General features: G+C 40.8%; 1 protein-coding gene across 8 annotated transcripts in view; it reads left to right on the top strand.

Moving 5' to 3' along the window:
* The window catches only part of RBM20 (RNA binding motif protein 20), a 145,042-nt gene that overhangs the window by 91,514 nt on the left and 31,893 nt on the right, over positions 1–21,635 (top strand). For 3 of the 8 annotated variants that reach the window (XM_090056866.1, XM_090056865.1, XM_090056867.1), the window contains one exon: positions 10,975–11,088. The exons of 4 other annotated variants lie outside the window; for them this stretch is intronic. In XM_090056866.1, coding sequence (XP_089912992.1) covers positions 11,063–11,088 — 26 coding nt within the window. In that variant the 5' untranslated portion in view covers positions 10,975–11,062. Of the gene's footprint in view, positions 1–10,974; positions 11,089–12,531; positions 12,754–21,635 lie in introns of all 8 variants that reach the window. One more of the 8 variants, XM_090056869.1, reaches the window with a different exon arrangement.

Below are 21,635 nucleotides of genomic sequence, written 5' to 3'. Positions count from 1 at the left end.
GGGTGCTAATTACAGACCTGCAATACTTGGTCTTGACTCTGTTCAGTGGAGTGAGTGTGTAAAAGTGCAATCTGAAAAGCATTGAGCAGGACATGGAGTGCAGGAGAACAGGGTACCTGATCTTACATGAACGAGAGTGCTGTCCAGCAACAGTCCTCCAGTTGTAGGAGGAACACTTAACTAAGCACTGCATTACTGTGTCCTAGCTAGGCCGGCTCAGATGCTCCTTTCGGGATACCTGGCATCTCATCATCCTGGAGTGGACAGAAAAGGTGGTCTCTCTCATTCTCTTGCAGCCTCATGCGAGTGAAGGAAGGCATCCTGAGAGTAAAGGCATCTACGTGACTCTCTGATATACAAATCAAGGGGCTGAAGTATGAGTCTACTCAAAGATCCCCAAGAGCCGGGTAGAATTCCTTAAAGAGCTCAGAGAGCTTCTGTCTAATCTGATGAGGGAGCTTTGAAGACTGATCTCGGAGATTTCATTCATTCCAGTGCTAATGCGAACAACATATTTTTCCAAGTACCGTACTCTTAGCCATCATGACCACCAGGGCTGCCTGTACACACCACGAGGGTTTACTTCAGTTTAATTCTCCCTGAATTGAAGTGGTGGGTTTTTAAAAACACAGCTTCAATTTAGGGAGAATTAAACTGAAGTAAATCCCTGTGGCATGTACACAAGGGTCAGGCCCAATCCTTACCTGCCTCTCTGGCGGTGGGGGTGTGTGCAGGGGCTGAGCTGCAGGGGGGGAGTGGTGCTTCCCTCTGTGACGGTGGCAGTGCCCCCCAGGCGGCCCATCCAGCCTGGGTGGTCCGGGGGGGGGGCACCGCAGCTGCAGAGGGAAGTACTGGCACCCCCCCCACAGCTGCAGAGGGAAGCACTGGGCCCCCACACAGCTCAGGCAGACTGTAGGGAGGGGGGAAAAAAAAGATCAGGCTTGCCATTTTTTGGTTTTGGTTTTTTTTTTCCTTCAGTGGAGCCTGCCTGCACGAGCTGCCTGCACAGCCCCTGAGCTGCACGGGGCCTGGTGCTTCTCTCCATAGCTGTTGAACTTCGTTAGGTAGCAAACTAAAACTCCTTAGAGCAATGGCTGATTTACTGTTAGTGGGGCCCTGTGATGCAAGTAGAGTGTGGGGCCCTACCTCCTGCACCATTTCATGTCTGCAAGGGAATTAGCATGGCACATTGGCTGTAGGGGAGGAGTGGTAGCCAGAATTTGTGGCTGGCTGAAGATGCCCACAACCCATTGGGTGGGAGGGAGGGCCACAAACCAAATGTGGGAGGCTCTCCAGCAGTGGCAGCAGTGTTGGCGGCAGGGCCCCCTGTTGTTGGGGGCCCTGTGCCACCACATGATTTGTTTCATGCCACTGCCTTGGAGGTGTTTTAAAGTCATTTAATGTTCAGTACACCAACAATGTAAACAGCAATGCTATTAAAGTGGTGCAAAAGGGCATTTAGGCCTCTTTAAAGGCCAATTTTGTGGTGTGTACAAAGGCCCCAGGTGCTTCTTTTAAGTTAACTCTAGCTGCTGACCCAGACAGTAGGCTACCATTTTAGCTTTAAGTTAAACACCAGAATGGTGGATGTTGCATGCTGGGAAGCTGACCATGCTCGGGAGCCCCCCGTGCTTCTGTGGGACACTTCATGTGCCCCAGCATCGCAGCAAACACAATGCTACCTGCTACCTAGAGGCATGTAGAAAAAACATTTAAAGCTGTCTATGTCCAAATAGTTGAATCTGTCTGAATCAATTCTGAGAGATTTGGAGGGCTCTGAATCAATTCAGAGAGATTAAAGGATTCTCTGATTCGATTCGGATTCAGAGATTTGGCCACATCTCTGCTGAATCTAATTAGGGACCGAAGCTTTGTACAGCCCTAGCTGTCATTGTTCAGGTCCCAGGCACTGAGTGCCCTGACAGTTGGCACCCGTACCCTCACATTGTATCCTTTCTCCCTCAGGGCATTGGCCAGTTGGTTGTGCTTAGCTCTCACTTCTACTTCTAGCCATCTGCCATTTGCCAGTCTGGTTTTTCCTGGTGTGGTTATTGAGAAGGTGATGAAACCTGACCTTTCATATCTATCATTTGCCAGTCTTCTGAATCCCAAATATATGACTTCAGATGAGGGTGTGCCAGAAAGAAATTCCCTTTTTCAGTTGTGAGTGAACTCTTCCTGCCTTTAGGTGGCAAGCAAATCATTAGTAGGATCATTTTAAGCATCCTAAGGTCCTCACTTTTTCTTTAGGGTAACATGCCTCCAACCGTGATGGTCTGTAAGGAGCTCCCTGGTATATGTAGTCTTGCATCTCTCATGTAGTTTAAGTGGGTAAACTGCATTAAAAAGAAGCTAAAAATACATTCAGCGTTTTCCAAGTATTAATTATTTTAAGTAAATTGTATAGTGTCTAGACTAATAGCATGTCGGTTCTAGTTGTACTGCCTCAGTTGCTATTAGGGGAATATTAATAGCTTAAGACATATATTTCAGTGAGGAGAGGAATTGCTGATATCAGTCTGGCTTTGCTTTCTGCAGTTTTTTCCCTTGGAGTTTGTGATAAATACTGAGTTATAGAAGCTGGAGACACTCCAAGTTATGCAGATAGCTTTGCCTTTCCTCCTTGGCATCAGTTTCATTGGTGCTAAAACACGAAGTAATGGGAATGATAAAAGGGAACCAAATGCTGGGAACATCAGAGGAGAGTGTGGGTAGCTGGGCAGCTTTTAGTCTTTAAATATTATAAGATATAACTTTAATTAAATAGATTAATGGTTTTTAACATTTTAATAGCTACCAGATAATCTCTTCTGATGTTCTGTGCAACATGGGCCTTAGATTTTCAATTAGTGATCCTCGGATTTTCAGTTTTCAACCAGTGGCATCATCAGGTAGAAAACTTCTCTTCTTTACTATGTGGGAGATCAGATAAAAGAAAGACTGTCTTATTTCCCTGTTGTAAGCTACCTAGATGAGGGATCCACCTGTCTGAGGTTCCTGTGTTGCTATTGTAAGGGCAGGATAGCCCAGGGTACAATACTGCCTGCCGAAAAGCTGTTAATCTTTTTAAGAACCTCTTTGAATCCCATATAGTCAAGAACCTCTTGACTATATGGGATTCTTTGCAATATGGAGCCGTCCTGCATTAAGCACATGACCTCCTGAGATCCCTTCCAGCCCTATTTTTCTGACACTATAACAGCTCCAGGGGAGTATGACTTTGTGCTGTCAAAGTCAGAACTAGTACATGTCATTGTTCTGCCTGAAATTTACTAAGACAATCCCCTTCCCTCCTTTCTCTGTCTCTTACTGATCTATGAATTAAGGTTTTAAGTTGAACTGGGCTTGCTTCATAGCAGAGCTAATTGAAATCTGAAGACAAGTGAATTCTTACTGAATTTCTTTTGAAGAACTAGGTGAAGTGTAGGTATCTAAAATAGGAGTTCTCCTGGTGGATCAAACCACTGTTTTATACAGTCCAGTGCTCTGCCTCTGATAGCCCATAAACTTCAAAAGTAGGGGCAAGAAACCCTGAAGTAGGCAACTGTGGAAAGCCAGCATAATTTATGGGAATATCTTCCAAACTCTTGGGACATTATGAAGAGTGTCTTGCCTTCAGAAGCTTGTCCAACTTTACTCCAGCCATGCAGTTGGTCCAATAAAGATATTACCCCCCAAAAATACTTTCCCTAAGCCTTGTTATTTAGAGAATTCCTGCCAACCTGGGTTACAGTATAGTCCTTTCCTAGGGGTGATCTCATCAGCCATATAAACATGCAATCTTTTTCTGATTTTGGTTTCTTAAATAATCAAACTTGATGCATCATATCTGTGCTTGGCTGTGCTGCTTATTATTAATGTAAATGTAAATATATTTGACACTTCTGCTGGTTTCTCAATGTTCTGCAGATATTTTTTTATTGACTACAACACTTTAATCTAGACTTTCCACAGGTTGGGGAGAAATTTGGCCCTGTGCTTTTTTTGTTTGTTTTGTCATGATTTTTAACTTACAAATCTTTTAAAAATGTTAAAACAAAAACACACAAAGCACGTGAGAACATGCCCTGGAAACTGTCCCTCCAGACTAGAAATCAAGCAAAACCAATCCAGCAGAGTTTCCTGACATTTCTGGTTTTGTTTCTGCTGCTCCCAGGGGTAGATCTGGTGGGAAACAGGTGGGGGGTGGGGTGCAGTGGTGTAGTTGCCCCCTCCTTCAACCATGTAGCTCACCGTTTGCAGGTTGCCAGGAGTGTCTGTACAGGGTGCAGGGCTTGGCAGTGGTAGCAGCTGGCAGATCCCTGCTTCCTGGCCCCTCCTGAATTTCCCCTGCTGGCCCAGGTACTCCAGCTCAGGGAGTGTCTACACAGTGGCCCCTCCACCCCTTCCAGCACCTGCTCCCAGCCATTGAGGGACCCCTGGGGGCACCAGGCAGAAAGCAGGTGTTGGAAGTGGGAGCACCTGCCTAACCTGGCACCCCAGGCAGCTGCTCATGGTAGCCTCTAGTTGAAGCAGGGCACAAGCATCCTGAGGCTTCCTCTACCCCCAGGTCAGCAAGGGACAGCAACAGTGGCAGGTGGATTCACCTCCCACCACCATCACTTTTGTATGCCCAGCAGCAGCCCTGGTTGGAGAGGGAGGAGGGAAGGGGTGGGGGGTGCTGAGTGCTGGAGTGGAGGGCTGTGGTTTATACTTGCTTCAGGGACTTAAAAAAAACCCTAGTAGCAGCTTCTGTGGTGCAGTCTGCCTGCATGGGGAGTGGGGGGTGCCAGTCATATCCCCCGCACCTTGTTTTTGAAATCCTAGATCTGTCCATGACTGCTCAGGTAGGGAGTTGGTTCTCTTTGATGTTAACCTGCGTGTACCCTATGCTGTGGAGCCAGTCTGTGAGGGAATAAAAGGCAGAAAAGGAGAGGTTAAATTTCTTCCTTTTTTCCATGTGATGCATGGCAGGCCATGCCCTGCTCTTCTCCAGTTGGACAAACTGATCTCTCCCTTTGTGGACTCCGTTCTACTGGATTCAGCTTATCCTTGGCTGGATTACTTCACTGTTGCCTATTTTTTCACATTATGTATGGTGATGACTTTTAATGACTTTGTTATACCCACTGCCGTTCAGGAAGAACCAAGGTGCTCTCTTGGGTCAGACAGAGTTTGATTGTCTTTGTGCATGTACCATGCTACCCTAATGGGAGGGGATGCACGTAGACAGCTGGAAGACCACGTACGTGGATTGAATGTTGGATGTTGTTGAGACTAGAACACAATTTCCAATGAAATGGCTCCTGGTCAAAATTTTACCTAGTAAAGATTAGGGGGCTGTACCATCAATAAACCATCTCACAACTGGATTAACTTTCAGGAGCAGAATGAAGTTGAGGGTCTTACAGTCTAGGGACAGAAATTAAACAGGCAGAAGTATAAGTGATCAGAAACTGGTTCAGATTTGTAACGTAACAGAAGTTCAGCACACATAAACTACTTTCAAAAGGGCTGAAACTGGTTTAAGATAAACCTGAATGGATATAGTATCAGACTTCATTGATTTAGGTTACACCAATTTATTGAAATTCTGGCCCAAATCCCATCCAGATTCAAGTTAACTCACAGTTGCCCAGCATCCCAGGATGCTTTGCACCTTCCCTCAAACCCCCACTCACAGGGTGGGTGGGCTAGCCTTGGCTCAAATTGCTGCTGCAGACCAGGGAGGTATGCTCTAGTGCCCCCTGGCTTCTGGCCTGGGCCACTGCAGGCATGTGGCTGTATTTCCAGAATCAAAAGTGAATGTCTGTTCACTTGCTTATTGGTTTAATGTATGTGGCTAACCTGTGAAGACTGAATCGATTCAGCCTCGGGCTTTCTGACTCTGTACTTAGCCACAAGGTTATTTTTTGATCATTTTTAATTAAGGTTTTCAGAGGGCTGCAAAGAAGCAGTATGATAAAGTTTGGGCTGTTTCCGATCTCTGTAATTCAGCAGAGATATTTCTTTTTAGCTAGACAAAGAGACAGCTTCCACAAAAATGCAGTGTGCTGGATTATCTGTAATGTTGCCTCTTGGGGCAATTTCTTTTTCTGGGTATAAATTAATATTCAACAACAGGTGAAAATTTAGGCTGTGGTCAAGGACAGCTGTGCAGCTGAACAATTGACTCGTAGCCTGAGACTGCACCTACTGTGTGCAGCCTGCCCACAAGGTAATGTTTCTGAAATCAAATCACTTAGGTTCCTAGTATGCCTCTACTTTGGCATTAGCTTACTTGGATTTTGTAGGAAATGCACAGCAAGCCTTGAGTTAGTAAGCCTATTCCATGACTTGCACAGGTCATGGGTTGGCTGACCAGTTGGAACTGCAGGGGACCTGAACAATCCAGCTGCGGATCATATATATAGGCAGTAAGAAGGATTGTTTTGCTGCTGGATGTAAAGCTGTGATTCTCCAACTAGACTCAGCATTTGTGTCTCCCATGCTTTTAGGAACAGATGTACTGTAGCTTTAACTTCTGATAAGGACAATGTAGGGGGTTTTATTTAAAGCTAATACGTTTTTCTTTGCCATAGTTAGCAGAGTATAAACACAGAGGAGAAAGTGGGGAGAAGTTCAACTTGATGGAAAGGTATGATGTGCCATAGGGTGGATAGTTGCTTATTCTACCATAGAGTTGTATACCGTTTTCTGCCAGTGAAGTTTCATCTAAGTGGAGCAACGCTCTGTGTCATCTCTTAGAGGATCCCCTCTTTAGTAAGCCAACTTCTAAAACCCCTAAGTTAGACCAACAGTTTTCTTGTTTGGAGAGATGCTAAAAGGATTTGCAAAAATGGAGGGGGGGAAGAAAAAAGAAAAGTGGTCAGGGACACTTCATGGCTCAGCTTATGGTAAACACAAAGCATGATATTTTTAAAGTCATGCATATGTTTTTAATGTCAGACATAAAGTAGATCTTGTACAGAAATTACAAATTTTACATTTTTAATAATAATTTTGCAACTGGCATCTTGGGGAGTAGAAGCTCGCAATCAGCAAAATCTCAGCTATGTTGGGAAAGGTTTATAAGATGAAAACTGTTACTAAAAAAAGATTTTAAAAGAACCGTCCCAAGGGGCTATTGGGGCAGATCAGCTGAACAGCTAAAAGCGAATGAGCTGTATGGTTCAAGAGTTCCAAGTACCTAAGTTCTTAAGAGAAACAGGACCATTTCACTTATTTTGATCTATAGATGAGAGCTGTTCTTTTATTACTTTATGAAAGTAAATTAGTCTGTTGAAGGTAAGGGAAGAACAGCAGCCTTTCTTGATGGCTGATACAAAGATGGGAAAGTCCATCATTTTGACACGCGGGTGTAAGTTGCACACTTTCTAGTTGATATGCAAGGAGGCAAAACCCTGTATATTTAGTAATCAACATTTTATGAGACTGCAATACAGTGACATATTGCTAAGAGAACTGCAGCTAATGGGTAAAAACGCACAGCTTTTAAGTCCCTTTATTTTATTGGATCAAAACCAGTGTCATACATCATGCTAAACTGTTCATGTGTGTACTGAACAATATATTAACTCTGATTACTGCATTTCTGTTGAAAGGAAGAACATATTAACTGTTTTTGCTGAGATGTGTACCCAGGACTTTAGCATGAATATGCGTTATCTTTTTGTCTCGCATGTTGAATTTTCTTATTCGGAGGTGGTGAACATCTGAAAAATTATGAATGAGTCAGCTATAGATGCCAGTAGAAATGCACTGTGTGAGTCTCTGTTTTGACGTTGATAAGGCTTTTAATTTGGAGATAACTTTTGATTTTCTGGAACAAAGTACAGTTCCCATTGGCTTCTGAAACTCTGCTATATCTTCAGTGCCTTTTGGGCTTTATGCATAATTTGCCTAATTAGTTTGGGATGTCCCCTTCTGTAGGATTCCTTGGATTGCATCTGTGCAAGCTGGGCTCTGGGGTGCTGATGTGTGAAGAGACAGAGAACATATGGCAGAAACATCAACTGATATTGTTTGCCATTTACACTTGCTGTGTGTAATGCAACAAGAATGGCTCCCAGAGACCATGTGACCCGTCTTCCAATCCTAGATATGATTTTTCCACTCCTAAAGTTGTGACTTTGGAAAAGGAAGCTTGTAAATAGTCTGCAAGCAGAAAGTAGATAGAATGCCAGTGGAATTTTATAGGAAGGCATGTGTGTAACACTAAAATCAGCTATTGGTTGTGTTCCCTCTACATCAAATCACTATTGCTGGCACCCCTTAATGTTTCAGAAAGGTAAGATTGCATTAAGTGATTTGTCTGTGCCACAGACAAAAAGCTGGCTTCTTTTATCTTGGTAATGTTGATAGCTTTTTAATCTGCCAAGCATAGCATTGTATTTTAGTGGTTTCATCTGATTTATTCTGATACTTAAAAAAATTAATCTTGTAGCATGGATATTTCTGCAGCACAATAAAACGTGAGCAATTTACAGGTTAATTGTAATAGTTAACTTTGATTTTAAACTAACACGTCAGTCCATTTCATTTGGGGGTTTCCCATAATGCTGGTGAATGTTCATCAAGATTGATGTACTTTGAAGAAAGGCCCATAGCAAATCAAGCCATACTGATGTTATCTGTTGAAACATACTGTTATGAGCTTTGTAAATCATATGAATAAATGAAAAGCAGAATTCTATTTCTCTTATTTGCGTACACTAAATTTAAAATGAATCCGACTACCAAAGTTTGAATTTAGAAATCCTTATATTTGCACGTCCAAATTGCATAGATTAGGATTCAATCTATGAAAACGTGAATAGAGGCCATTTGGCTAAAGAAATATTGAAGAAGAATTGGTATTCAGTCCTTTCAAAGGAAGCCTTTAGTTCTCAGAATGAAATCCAGAGACTCAAGGAGCTTAGAATATTTAAGAAAATCAATTTCATTGTAATTTCCAGTAATGCATATTAAGTGCTTTTCAAACAGAAAAGAAAGTGCTGTCTATACTCTGAAGTGTTTTGTGGTTCAAGTATTATTTATACTGCTAATTAGTTACAACACTCTAATACTGTATCTGATAGAACTAAGACCTTAATTCTTAATTGTTCTAGCTTCCCACATTTTTTTTCTATTATGAGACTACAACTACGGCATAGTACTGACTTTTAAATGCAAGTATAGCAATAAGCAAACATCTCAATTCATGGGAAATAAGACTATCACTTCAACAAAAAGGAGTATCTTTCCATTTTACATGCACAATTTTATTAGATTGATTGAAAATTTTCAGACAGTTCTGTACAACCTTATTAGCACAGGCAGTATTTATAATGAACCCCAGCATTTCATCAGTCCTGACATCCATTCTGTTGGGTGGGTGTAATATTTACAATTATATCCTGAGAGAGAACATTTTATGTTTCATCCTCAGATGAAAGTTAAGCAGGAGTTTTTAATAATTCCATAATGTTTCTATTCTCCGCAGCTGCCACATGCAAGTCTCAAATGGATTACTTTCAACAAAACAGGTTTTTTTATTTTCCAGTAGAGTATATTAATCAACTTTACTGGCCAGCGTCTTAGCATCTTTACTGTCATTTCCTTCTAATGAACACTGAAGGCACAGTCCTGAAAAAATGTAAAACGGTTAATGTAAAATTTGGACGTTTAAATTAAATCATTTCCTTCGTCAAACATGTTTCGTGTTTTGTGAGATTTCAGCAGTAGTCTATTTTATATCTGGGTTTGGAAAATGGCTTGTGTAACAGTTTATTAATCAAGACACACAAATTTAAACTCCCTTATAATATGGGATACAGCTTGAAACAATCTGTTTTTTCCTTTTTTATATTTCAACCTTGCTGTTTTACATTTAAACTACTACTCTTTAAAGTAAAAAACAAAAACAAAAGAGAAAGCCCCAAAACACTAAATGTATATTGCAAAACTTGTGTTAAGATGTTCTTTTTGTAGTGTATTTGATCATGTAAAGAACAGCAAGCAAGAGACAACTACCAAACAGAGAATGAAACCTGGGCAAACAGTACCTGCTGTTATTTCTACACCATATCATGCCTCAATCCTAATATATGATTTTAAAGAAATCTTTAGGGCTCCTATATTTTTTTTTTTCTTTTTATGTTTTAGTTTTTAAAGAAAAGTCAACGCTAAAGCAACAAAGGGGTGATTCTGCTCCCTCTGATTTTAAAAAGAGTGCTGTAATTTACTTGAATTGGTAAATTACAAATCAGTTGGTTCAGTTCTGTATATTACGATGAATCTATGTGTCTACGTATGTGTGCAAGTAATGCGTTAGATATATCGATATATTACCAAGAATGTGCATGTATAATTCAAAACATGCATGTAAAGGAAAACGTAAAAGAACCCCTAAGTATGCAATTATATAATATGAATTCGGATATCTATCAAAAAGACCCATGGTGCTTATTCTAGGTGACATGTATTTCTAACAGTCTCATGGCTCTTTTAGAGAGGGTGGAGGTATTCCAGGATTTTTCTTTATGTGATTATATGGTGTGGTGATTAATATGGCATAAATTCCTTGATTTGTAGATACATGGATTTTTATTTTTTGGTTGCAGTATAGTGATAGTGGATTAATTTTACCATAATTATTAATTTAGTATTATGAATTATGACAAATATTCTCATATAGGTTGGCTCATCCTTCCCTGAATATTTTAAATATAGTGTCACTTGGATTAATATTTGCTAACCAGTAAGAGGGCAGTCACATGTGGGCATCTATACATGTGCCTTATGCCTGCTCTGACATGCACACCCTGGAGCACATGTAAAGATGCCCGGTATTATTGCTTTTCAACAGCAGTAGTATTTATTCTAAAAGCCCAGTGAGGGTGTTAGCAAAGCTAATCATTCTTAACATAAAAGATAAGTCTTAATGTCTCAGGTTTTTGGTCTGCAAACTAACGATGACCGCTTTTTTTTTTTTTTTTTTTTTTTTTTTTTTAGGTATTTTTAGATTGATGAGCCTTGTATTAGTGAAAAAGATGATCTGTGACTTAAGAATAATATTCATGCTTGCTATGCACTGAAACACATGCACTATGTCTTTCTGATTTCCAGGTATGAATAAGACTTGTGAGTCCCGAAAAGACTCAGATATTACTATGTGATGATATTCTAATATACCATACTTAATCAAAAATAAGATGAGGTCCCCCTCCCCCAATCTGTGATCCCCAGCATGCCAGATCCCTGCTCACTGCCTGCCCCACTCCCCTCCCCTCCCCTACTTACTTTGTTGTGGCTACTCGCACTGTTTGTCCCAGGGGAGCAGTTTAGGAAGCAAGAAAAAGTTAACCCATATATTGCTGGGTGCCACATATTCATGAAACATGTTACTAATATAATGCAGACTTTGTGCTACTTTCGTTTGTATAGTTTCCATAGTTCTTTTGTTTTATTTGAATCTTTACGTGTATATTTGTATAGATATAAGCTATATATGTGCACACACGTTTTATATTGGTCGGTATACTACTTTTGTTTTGTTTGTATATTTCGATACTTATAATACATACTTGTAACACACATGCACGCATGCACTGTGATCATGGCAGCAACTTGAAAGTTGCCACTGGCCCTGTGTACCTAGCTGCCTGTTGCATTCAAGGCATTTAGACAGAAATTTATTTTGATACAATTAACCGAGTTTTCTTTGACTGTGTTTGCAGTATAGATGAAGACAACGCCTCTCTGGACACTAGAATTTTTATATTTGCTTTAACATACATTAGCTATTGTAGCCATGTTGGTTCAGAAAATAAGGCAAGGCTTTCTTTGGTGATATCCTTTTTTTTTTTTTCAGGCCTGGAGCCTGAAGAAGGGAACCTTGTGTCTGAAATCACCTATCATCTCTCCCAGTTACACAGTTGTTTCAATGAAAGAGATCACCAAAAATATCCTTGTCTCTTGAATATACACTTAAATTACAAGGCTCTATTAATATGTACAAAATAATCATTAAACAATATGATAATTAGTGTTCTGTGTTTTTGGTTTTTATTATCAAAAAAATATTCCAGGAATTTCTTGGGGTTTATTTTCCAAACATAAAAACCGGTTAAAATCAGGATAAAAGGAAGAAAAGAAAAAAAATCAGTTTAAACTGAGGAAAATAATAAATTTGGAAGATGGGACCTGAGCATACATGTGCTCGTGTGCTCCCCCAGGTGCTCATCTGGGGGGCACGGGGAGCTGAACAGGTCCCAGGAGGCATGGGGGGGTGTAAAAGAAAAATGGGTGTAAATCAGTAAAAAATGAATGACTTCAATAAAAAAATCAGATCATTTATCGGTGAAATTCAGTAAAAACCAAAAATGCAGAATACTAATGGTAATGCATGCAATATTATATCAAAATAAATAAAAGTCAAAGTCTTAACTCAAAAGCAGTTAAATGGTTTTGACATCTACAGGGTCACAAGGTAGCAAGTGCCTAATAATATATGATACCTTCTATATCAGAGAGTTTTATTTTTACGAGGGTTGATCTCTGCTTAATTAGGTGTTTTCCTTTGCTTGACTCTGAAGACTTAAATGGGAAAGGAGCATTATAGGAGAGAGCAAGATGACAAAAGCTGGAATGCACTGAGAAATTACACAGGGAAGAGAAGCAGAATAGAGACGTGGGCAGCAGCGTGAATGGGAATCAAATCTGAGGGAGTGAATGAGCAAAGATCTCCATAGATGTCACAGACCTGTCTATTGTTCTTAGGCCATAGCTCAGGTTTGTTTTGGGGATTTTTTTTAATGCCAGTGGCTTTGTTGTTTGGTGGTTGTATTTGAATAAGTCGCGTTAAAACAAAACTCTTTCTAAATTAACCTACGCAGTTCATTGCTTTCTATGTGATCTTCATTGCAGCACACAACAGCAGCCCCCATGTCATAAACTGGATTTGTTACTAAGAAAAATATCAGCAGCATCAGAAGGCCCAACTTCCCCTTGAGCAAAACAGTACTGTACATAAATGTAGTTGTCAATGGAAAAAGAAGCCTTGGACCTACAGGACCAAAAGCATGGGAGGCTACCACGTGAGGACAAGGACTTCTCCATTAGCTGAAGGATACAGATATTATAGTCACTGGTGCGGCCACTTGAAGGAGACATGACCAGAACTGTTAGCCATTGTACATGGCTATGTGTTAACGGCTAGCTATCTCCTTCATTCTGTCCTTCTGCCTGTGAAGTCAGGACAGTCTCCAGTCCAGAGAAATCCCCACCCCTTTATAGGGACAGAATGATTTGCCTGGGCTTTTCAAATGAGTCTAAGCAGCTTGCAAGGGAAGTCTGGCACCCACCCACCTCCTTCAGGTGGCTTTGAAAAGCTCAGGCGTAACATTTTTGTAACATGTTCATTGGTATGTAAGTGCCTGAATGAGTATCACAGCCACCAACACGCATACACCCAACAAGTTGCCTAGGCCCTACATGAACACTGGCTAGTGTTTTCTTATACTTTCTCAGAAACATAATGGTGGGTGTTAAATAGTTACTTGGGATAGGAAAGATTTTTTTCCCCCCTTAAACTTTGAGATGCATTCAAATAGGTCAGGCTATCCATGTTCTTATAAATACCTGAATTTACTCTGAGATATTATCTAATTCTTACTTTATCTAATTAATCTATTATCAAATTCTTTCTTTTCTAATCACAGTCAGCAAGAAAAAACCTGCTGAATATGATTTCAGAACCTAAATTATAAAGGTGGAGGCTTCCTCCCTCCTTTCTGCAAATTTGCAAAACTCTCCTGACCCAGAAAATCATCCCACTAAACCAGGGGTGGGCAATTATTTTTCCTGGAGGGCCACTTTAGGAATTTGGGTGAGCTGTTGTTGGCAGGGAGGGGAAGGGGTGCTGACCTGGTACAGCGAGCGGGGAGGGCTCATTTAATACTATCCAGCCTGAGCCTGTCCGCCCTGCACGCACAGCTGGGGGGGCACCAGATAGAGTAGGCAGGCTGGTCTCCATGGAGACCAGCTGGAAACCCCCCAGGCAGGGTGTGCTTAGCCGTGTGGGTGGGATGGGGCTATGGGAGGGTGGGGGCTGGGGCCAGGATTACGGGGTGGTGACAGCACAGGACCAGTGTGGGGGGAAGCCTGGGCTGCCTCCTACACTGGGGCCAAGGGACCCACTGCAAGTTGGATAAAATCCCTTGGTGGTCTGAATACAGCTCATAGGCTGTATTTTGCCCACCCCTGCATTAAACCGAAAGAAAATACTGATCTTGGAGCTATGAAGAAAGTAAATGGTCCTTGAGCGTAATTTGGGTGCAATATAACAGAAAAGAAAAACATGACCTCTTACAGTAATTCTTTCACCAAAGCACATATCCTTATTGAAGCTCGTGCAGCAGATAAACAGGAAGTAGAAGTCTATACTTTTTGCCAGGCTTATAAAAATACAGTAATATAAATCCTAATTTTGCTATTTCATCTATTTTCACTGAAATTTGTATTCCTCTGTTCATCCTTTCTGTACTAGTGCCCATAACTGCCGGTACCATAGATGTGGTTGTTGAGCGTCTTTATTTCTACAGGCTAAATCTTGTCCTCCTCACTGATGATTGTCCATGTTGGACACATTCACATGAAAACAAGGTTTAGCCACAAAGTATTATTTTGTAGCACTTCGTAACTATTCACAAAAGCTGTTTGGGGTTGAATTTATTTCTGTTTGTTCTCTCAGCCCAAGCTTTTTAAAGACTTTAGCAAATATCCTCTGGATGTTCCTGAACAAATGTAACATGAGGGGAAAAGTACATTTTACACTTCTTTTGAAAGAATGTAATTTTTTTTGTTCTGGGATAACTCCAAAAATGGATTTATCCCAAGTCATCAACCAGACCACATGTATGTCTCAAGAAAGTTTCAAAGCTTGAGAAAAGTTGAGTTGGCTTAGAAATAACAAACTGTTATGAACACAATTTAAAGTGAATTTTCTTATAGCCAAGCAGGAATTCCTGGCGTAGAGTGTAAAGTTAAAATATTTCTGTATTTCAGATAGCTTGGAAATGTTTGTATGCTCTAAAATGGATCCCCTTTCTCAGAAAAGTTGGCTACATGTAAATATATATAAAATATATATATATTTGGCTACACTTGGAATGAAAATTGCTTTTATCTTTGAAACTTTCTCAAATTTTTGTTTTCACAAAGTCTTTCAAGGAAAAGCGTAATTAAAAACCCTTCCTAAATATAAAACCAAATTCATCTGTGGGGGCTGTATAATCACAAAACACACCAATTGCATGTAGAATTCCCCAAAGCAAATTACATTTTGCAGAATTTTTCAAGCATAATACTTTTCCTAACGTATTTAAGCTCACACGAGATGTATATGCAAGTGTTCCCTAAACCACTAATTCCAGCTGAATTCGATCACTCCACAAACAGAATTCATTTTTTCCCCTGAGGTGTAGGCCATGTTGGTCTAAGGAAATAGGCAGACGAGGTTCTTTGGGCGAATCTGATATCTTTTATTAGAGCAACTTAAATAGTTGGAAAAAAATGTTTTCCAACTATAAGTTGGTCTAATAAAAAGATATCAGATTCACCCAAAGAACCTTGTTGATATTGAAAGGTAATTTATCAGATAGTACTTTGTCATTAATTTTGGCTTTGAATAAGCAACCACAGATTCTGTATGTGTTCTAATGGACATATTTTTTTATTTAGCCTTTTCATCACTCTCATAGAAGGGATTACTCCGCTAATCCACTAGTCCAGATACTTTACTACAGATAACTACATGTTACTGTATGCTCTTGGGAATTAAAGACTATGCAGATAGCAGATTGTTTGCATTGATTAATAGGAGCTTTGCTAAACAGTGATTTTTTTGGGCAACTGAAACTGTTAAAGTGCAGCTCTTAGAGTTTTCAAGAATCTCAGCTTTCACTCTAAAAGAAAGGTTCCAGCTTCTTGTTTGTGGAAAAAATGTGGAGAGTGTGACACAAGAGTAATTAACAAAATTCAAAAAGGAAATGAACGCAAACTTGATTTTTTTAAGTTAGCATGCTCGTGATTTTTAGACACTTGTGGTTGGTAATATTGGGAATGGCAATTGAAAATTAGGTAATGGGTTGTTTTATCCATCTGTGTTTAAAAATTGAGCTAATTAATCATCATTAAACCTCATTTTCTTACACATAATAGAATGTGCCATCCCCTGAAATTGGGTTATATAAATATTAAGCCGGGAAGCTTAAGATAGAAGCACCCTGCTTTGATTTCTGCTGCAGCGGTTTTTGCATTGCTATTCAGGCAGCTAAAGAAATCACTTGAATTAATTGCACCTTGTTCTTTACTCCAAAAGTGTTAACGATTGTCTCTTCTTTTTCATGATCTTGATGATCATGCTAATGTTTCTTAGGGCAATTTTGCTGTCTGCTAGCTGCTTCTGGTTTCTCACCTACTGTTTTACAGCCTTGGAGACTCTTTAGCTCTTTTCAGAATGATAGATCCAGCCATGGAAACCAGTGTTCAGGAGCAAGCAGAGTTTCAGCTTTAGTTAAGCAGGAAAGGGAAGGTGTGTCAGCTGAAGATTTGGCTGTGTCCCTGCGCAGTGCAGCCATAATTCTAGAAAAAATATTTTTTCTTTATTCTGTCTTTCAAAAACAAGGTGTGTATTATATTTTGAGGCATGTTGCATGTGAGGAAATACGGTATCTTTACTGAAAAGAATCTTTCTCCAGCTTTGAAAATCTTCGCTGTTTTGATAAAAATGTCATTTAGGGTGCTCTGCAAAACTGTGCTAAAAGGAGCTAGTCATAAATTCAAGTACTATATTAGGGCTGTGTCAGTGGTACAGAGAAACAGTGTTTAAAATGTATGTATTTTTGACTTGCATGGCCTGTCCTAGGGCCCATATAATGTAACAAATAAAAGCCCTGAAATCTATTCCTATCTTTCACTGCTCTTCAAACATAGAAACCCTTTGCTGGACACCTCTGCTCCCAGGTGCCTTATCTACAACTTGGACCTTTCCTCCCAGGCTAGGGACAGACATTACACATAAACTGGTTTAAGTGATCAGAAACAGGTTTAAACCTGTAACAGAAGAAACACTCAGAGCATATAAACCAGTTTGACAATGGCTGAAACTAGTTTGAGATAAACCTGATTGAATGTAGTATCAGGTTTAATACTGAGTCAAACCAGTTTATGCAATGTCTGTTCCAGACCCCTTCCTGGTTTAAGTTAAATCAACATCCCGACATGCGCTCTGGGCTGTGCGGGGCTCTCTTCTTCAGAGAGCTGGGCTGGCCCCTCCCCTCTGCTCCCTGACTGTAGCTCTGACACAGACCTGCAGGCACAGCAGTGTCTGCCTTGCTTCCCCATGCTTCCTGCCCCACCTCCTCCCCCTCAACTAGCTGCGTAAGCAAGGATTCCACCACTCCCTCCCTCCCACAGCATGGACCATAGCACAGACTTAACCAGGTTACTGTATGCTAGCTAATGCTGAGAGGTATCTATATAAGGCAGACAGGACAGCGTTTGCTTAGGGCTTTTTGGAGCTAATCAGCAGGTCAGCTGGTAGTGTCCCTCCTTGGAATGTTTCCTTCCTTGGAAAAAGTTGTTAAGAGCTTGAACTAATGAGAGGGGCTTTGTTCTCTGATGGGGTGCTAAATACTGATAACAGAGCTGATAAATGCTCTGTTATCAAGGAGGTGGGGGGAACAACTTCCTAATCTGTGTCCTGCCAGGGCCTGGCCACAGCCCCCCCTTAGCTCAGCACTATGGAAGGAAAGGCTGCTCTAGCCCCCCCCACCCCCAGCTTCTAGCCAAAGCCACTGCATGTGCCAGCATTTTTTCAGTCCAGAGGGGATGTCTGTGCAGTTACAAACTGATTCAGCGTAGGCAAGTTAGACTAACCTACAAAGATTGAATCAATTCAGGCTTAGGCTTCTTGAATGTCTGTCCCTAGCCCTAGTGACTCATTGCTACACATTTCCAGCCATGGCTTGGGAGGAGGAAACTCTATTAAAACTACTTTAATGTTGTAATGTAAAGTCCGGAAATCCCGAAGTGAATTTGAAACCTATGATTTTGAAACCCTGTCCCCAAGATGTCTAGGTGCCTTGTCCCTTTCCAATGCGGCTTTTGATGGTTTTATACTTTAACAAGAGTCAGGGTAGTGATGGCAGTTGCTTCTTTGAGTTAATGGCTTAATCTCACCCTGTGTGATCTAGGTTCTTCTGCTGACATACCTATGGGACTGTTTAGCAGAGGGATAAAGCAGATAGGTAGCTGAGCCAGCTTCCAACCACCTGACGCCACTGGAGGGTAAGGCAGTGACTGAGATGGTCTGCTTGGCTGCTGATGAAGAAGGGTCCTCCACTTCCTGGCATAATACCAGACATCAGTCTCAGCTGCCCAGGCGTATTTCCCCTCATGCCCTGCTTAAAATGGACAAATGCTTTGCTGTTGTAAGCAAAGCAAGTTCCTCTAGTTGTCTGGGGCTGGTCTGTAAACTGCAGATTGGAAGTCACTATATTAAAGCATTAGAACAGGCTGTGAAGCTACCCAAAGCTCACGAATTCACCAGTGTTTACAACACATGAAGTACCTGGTGGCTTCATGGTTTGCTATGATGACACTTGAGATAAAGACTTTTCCTGACTGTCTTTCCTGACACACAATCCCATGTGTCCCAGTGTAAGTGGAAGGACTTGGGCACTGCAGCTGTTTCAATGTGTCTGTGTTGTTCCTTCAACATGGTGCAATTAAACCATTGAAAACATCTGATTCTCCAAAATCTGAGAGCATTATAAGCAGGGCTACCAGCTCCTCAAGTCTTCATTTTACTCTAAAAGTACTTCCCCATTCTTTGTTATGCACATACCACGTTGCTATAGAGTTGTATTGCTTATACAATGTGTGGGATGAGCTAACAGCTAAGAATGAAACAATGGCTCAGATTGTATCGGGTCCCAGACAGCACAGTATTAACAAGGAGATTCCAGATGTTAACTACACAATATATCTTTCATGGTATATAATTAAGTCTAATAGTGTGCCTACTTCTCCACTGCTTGTAACAACATGCTTGCTAGTTTTCTCCCACTTCACTGCATATTAAAGCAACAGTGTTTTGCTAATTTGGGGCTTGATCCTGTGTTGAGCAGTCTGTTAATAGCCACATGGGATTTGTGGGTGTTTAGCACCCTCAGGATTGGGGGGTTTGTATGCACATGTATTATTTTGACCATGAGTCCGTTAATAAATGAATCTACAACACCCCCTACCATAAAATTAGGCCAGCTAGTGAGCAATGGGAAGTAAGGAAAACAAATGGTATCATAGACCCGAAGCTTACTGATCTGAACTTGCTCTGCGAGCAGGGAGTTGTGCTATTTTGTAATGAAGCATGTATTCAAACTGATAGTCTTGGAGACAGATGTGCTTTGCAGTTACTAATGGAGGTTTAGTGTTAAACATGAAACCCGTTCATTTTTTTTTAGGCTTATGTTACATTTAAACAGATGTTTTTCTAATCTGTGGTTTTAAAAATGTAGTGCACTGACAAGCCATCAAAATTAATGACAACTTTATCCCTGCACTTTAGCAAATTGGTCAATTATTAACAGTAAATGTTGTATGGTAATTGATGTCTAGCTCTTGTTGCTTGGAAAGGGCCAAAGCAAAGTTTAATACATTTTGACAATATGAGCAAACTGAGTGTTGGACAGCATTCCTGTTATTCAGTAGCCTAGTACAGTATGTAATAGCTCTAAGAATGAGCAGCCATTTGAAAAGTGTTGATTATGTGTGGCATATGTCAGCAGAGGCTGTGGAAAGTAGTAGCTCTGGTTGGTGGAGAGTAGATGCCACCATTTCTCTGTAAGGGCTTTAAAGTGGCTATGGGCACATCTACATGTTGTCCTACATTGCCGTAGCGATGTGCCAGACAATGTGTTATGGCAGCATGTGAGTCTACATGTCATTGGCAGCTACTTCGTTGTAGCAGCATGCTCCTCTGTTATAGCGGGCTGCTATGGTGAACTGTCAGTGAAAACTAATCATGCACTGCGCAATACGGGCATTTACTGCACCATGTTTTAATGCTTCCAAAAGGAAGTACAGGCAGTCCTCAACTTACAACGTTTCAAGTTACGTTTCACGCTTACAATGCTTATAAAATTGACACCGTTTCAACTTTTGATGTCAGTTTCAACTTTACAACACTCAATCTGACGCCATGCCACGCCAGCAAACAAAGTTCGCTGCGCCACCCATCTCCCTGGAGAATATGCATCCAAACTTCCTTGGACACTACCTTTAAGAAAGCAGACAAGACTCCAGAAAACCTGCAGCCAAGACTCCTGAGAAGCCTTCAGCTAAGAACCCTTCAAAAAGTCCAACCAAGAGCCTTTCAAAACGTCCAGCAAAGTGACCACAAAGAGGTTCTTCCAAACCAATATGATTGCTATTTACAATAGAAATACATTAATGTTGCTATATTACTAATCTATTATTGATCGAGTACAAAATTCTGGGTTATTTTTGGTGACAATAGGGTATCTGGCGTTGATTTAGGAACAAATCCCCCATTTATAACATTGTTTCTTATGAGAAAATTTGTTCCAAGTTAAAACATTTTGACTTTAGATGCTTTTTTCAGGAACCAGTTGTGTCGTAAGCCAGAGGACTACCTGTACTAAAGCCTGGTGTGGTAACAACGTTGCCGCAACCCATTCTTTTACGGTACTCATGGAAGGCATGTGGCCAAAGGGTACCATGTAATGCACATCCACAACAGATTTTCCTGTTTCTTGGAAGAACACAGGATGGTCATTGTTGGCAGATCGGGCACTGGTGTCCATATTTAGGACTCTGCATTTTCCATTACATAGCTGTGTTCTAAGCTGCTTATAAATTTAACCATTTGGGCTGAGATTTTTCTATGCTGACTGTTTGCCTCAAGCTGAGTGGTCATTTTGCTAGGGTTTTTTTTTTTTTCCCAGGCTTCTCCAAAAATAATTCAGCTGTTTCAGAGACCCAAGTTAGGGCAAAAGGCATTGCTATAACTGAAAATATATGCTGACCAGAAAGGGTGCTGTGTGCATTAATTAGGTAATGCTTTGTAAAACAATGCAAAAAAAGAAATCGGTGTGTGTGTGTGAAATGTTAAAGACTCATAGAAGAATATGGATCAAAAGTACCTTAGGCAGTCTCTTCCCCAGACAACATTATTCTTGCCCAAACCCCTCCAAATATTGATCTATTCTGCACTGAAAAGCTTCAAGTGACAGAATCCCACAATTTCTCCAGGTAATTCACTCCAGAGTTTAACCATTCTCAGAGCTAGAAAATCCTCTCTAACATCTTAACCTAAATCTTCCTTGTCACAGTTTAAAGTTACTGCTACTTGTTCTGTCCCCCGTGGACACAAAGAACAATGGATCTGCATATTCTTTATAACACCCGTTTTGTATTCAAAGACTGTTCTCAAGCATCTCTTCAACCGTCTTTTCGAGCTATAAACCTTTCCTTAAATGACTGCTTTCACCCAACCAGCTTTGTTGTGGACTCCCCTTTTACACTGACTCGGTAGAGAATCCCATTTGTTGCAACCTGTAGTATAGGAAAGTAGAAGATGAATGAGA

This window comes from Crocodylus siamensis, chromosome 7 (genome assembly GCF_052110815.1).
Source record: "Crocodylus siamensis isolate JL-2025a chromosome 7, ASM5211081v1, whole genome shotgun sequence".
Taxonomy (NCBI): domain Eukaryota; kingdom Metazoa; phylum Chordata; order Crocodylia; family Crocodylidae; genus Crocodylus; species Crocodylus siamensis.
This window is presented reverse-complemented; position numbering and strand designations above follow the sequence as displayed.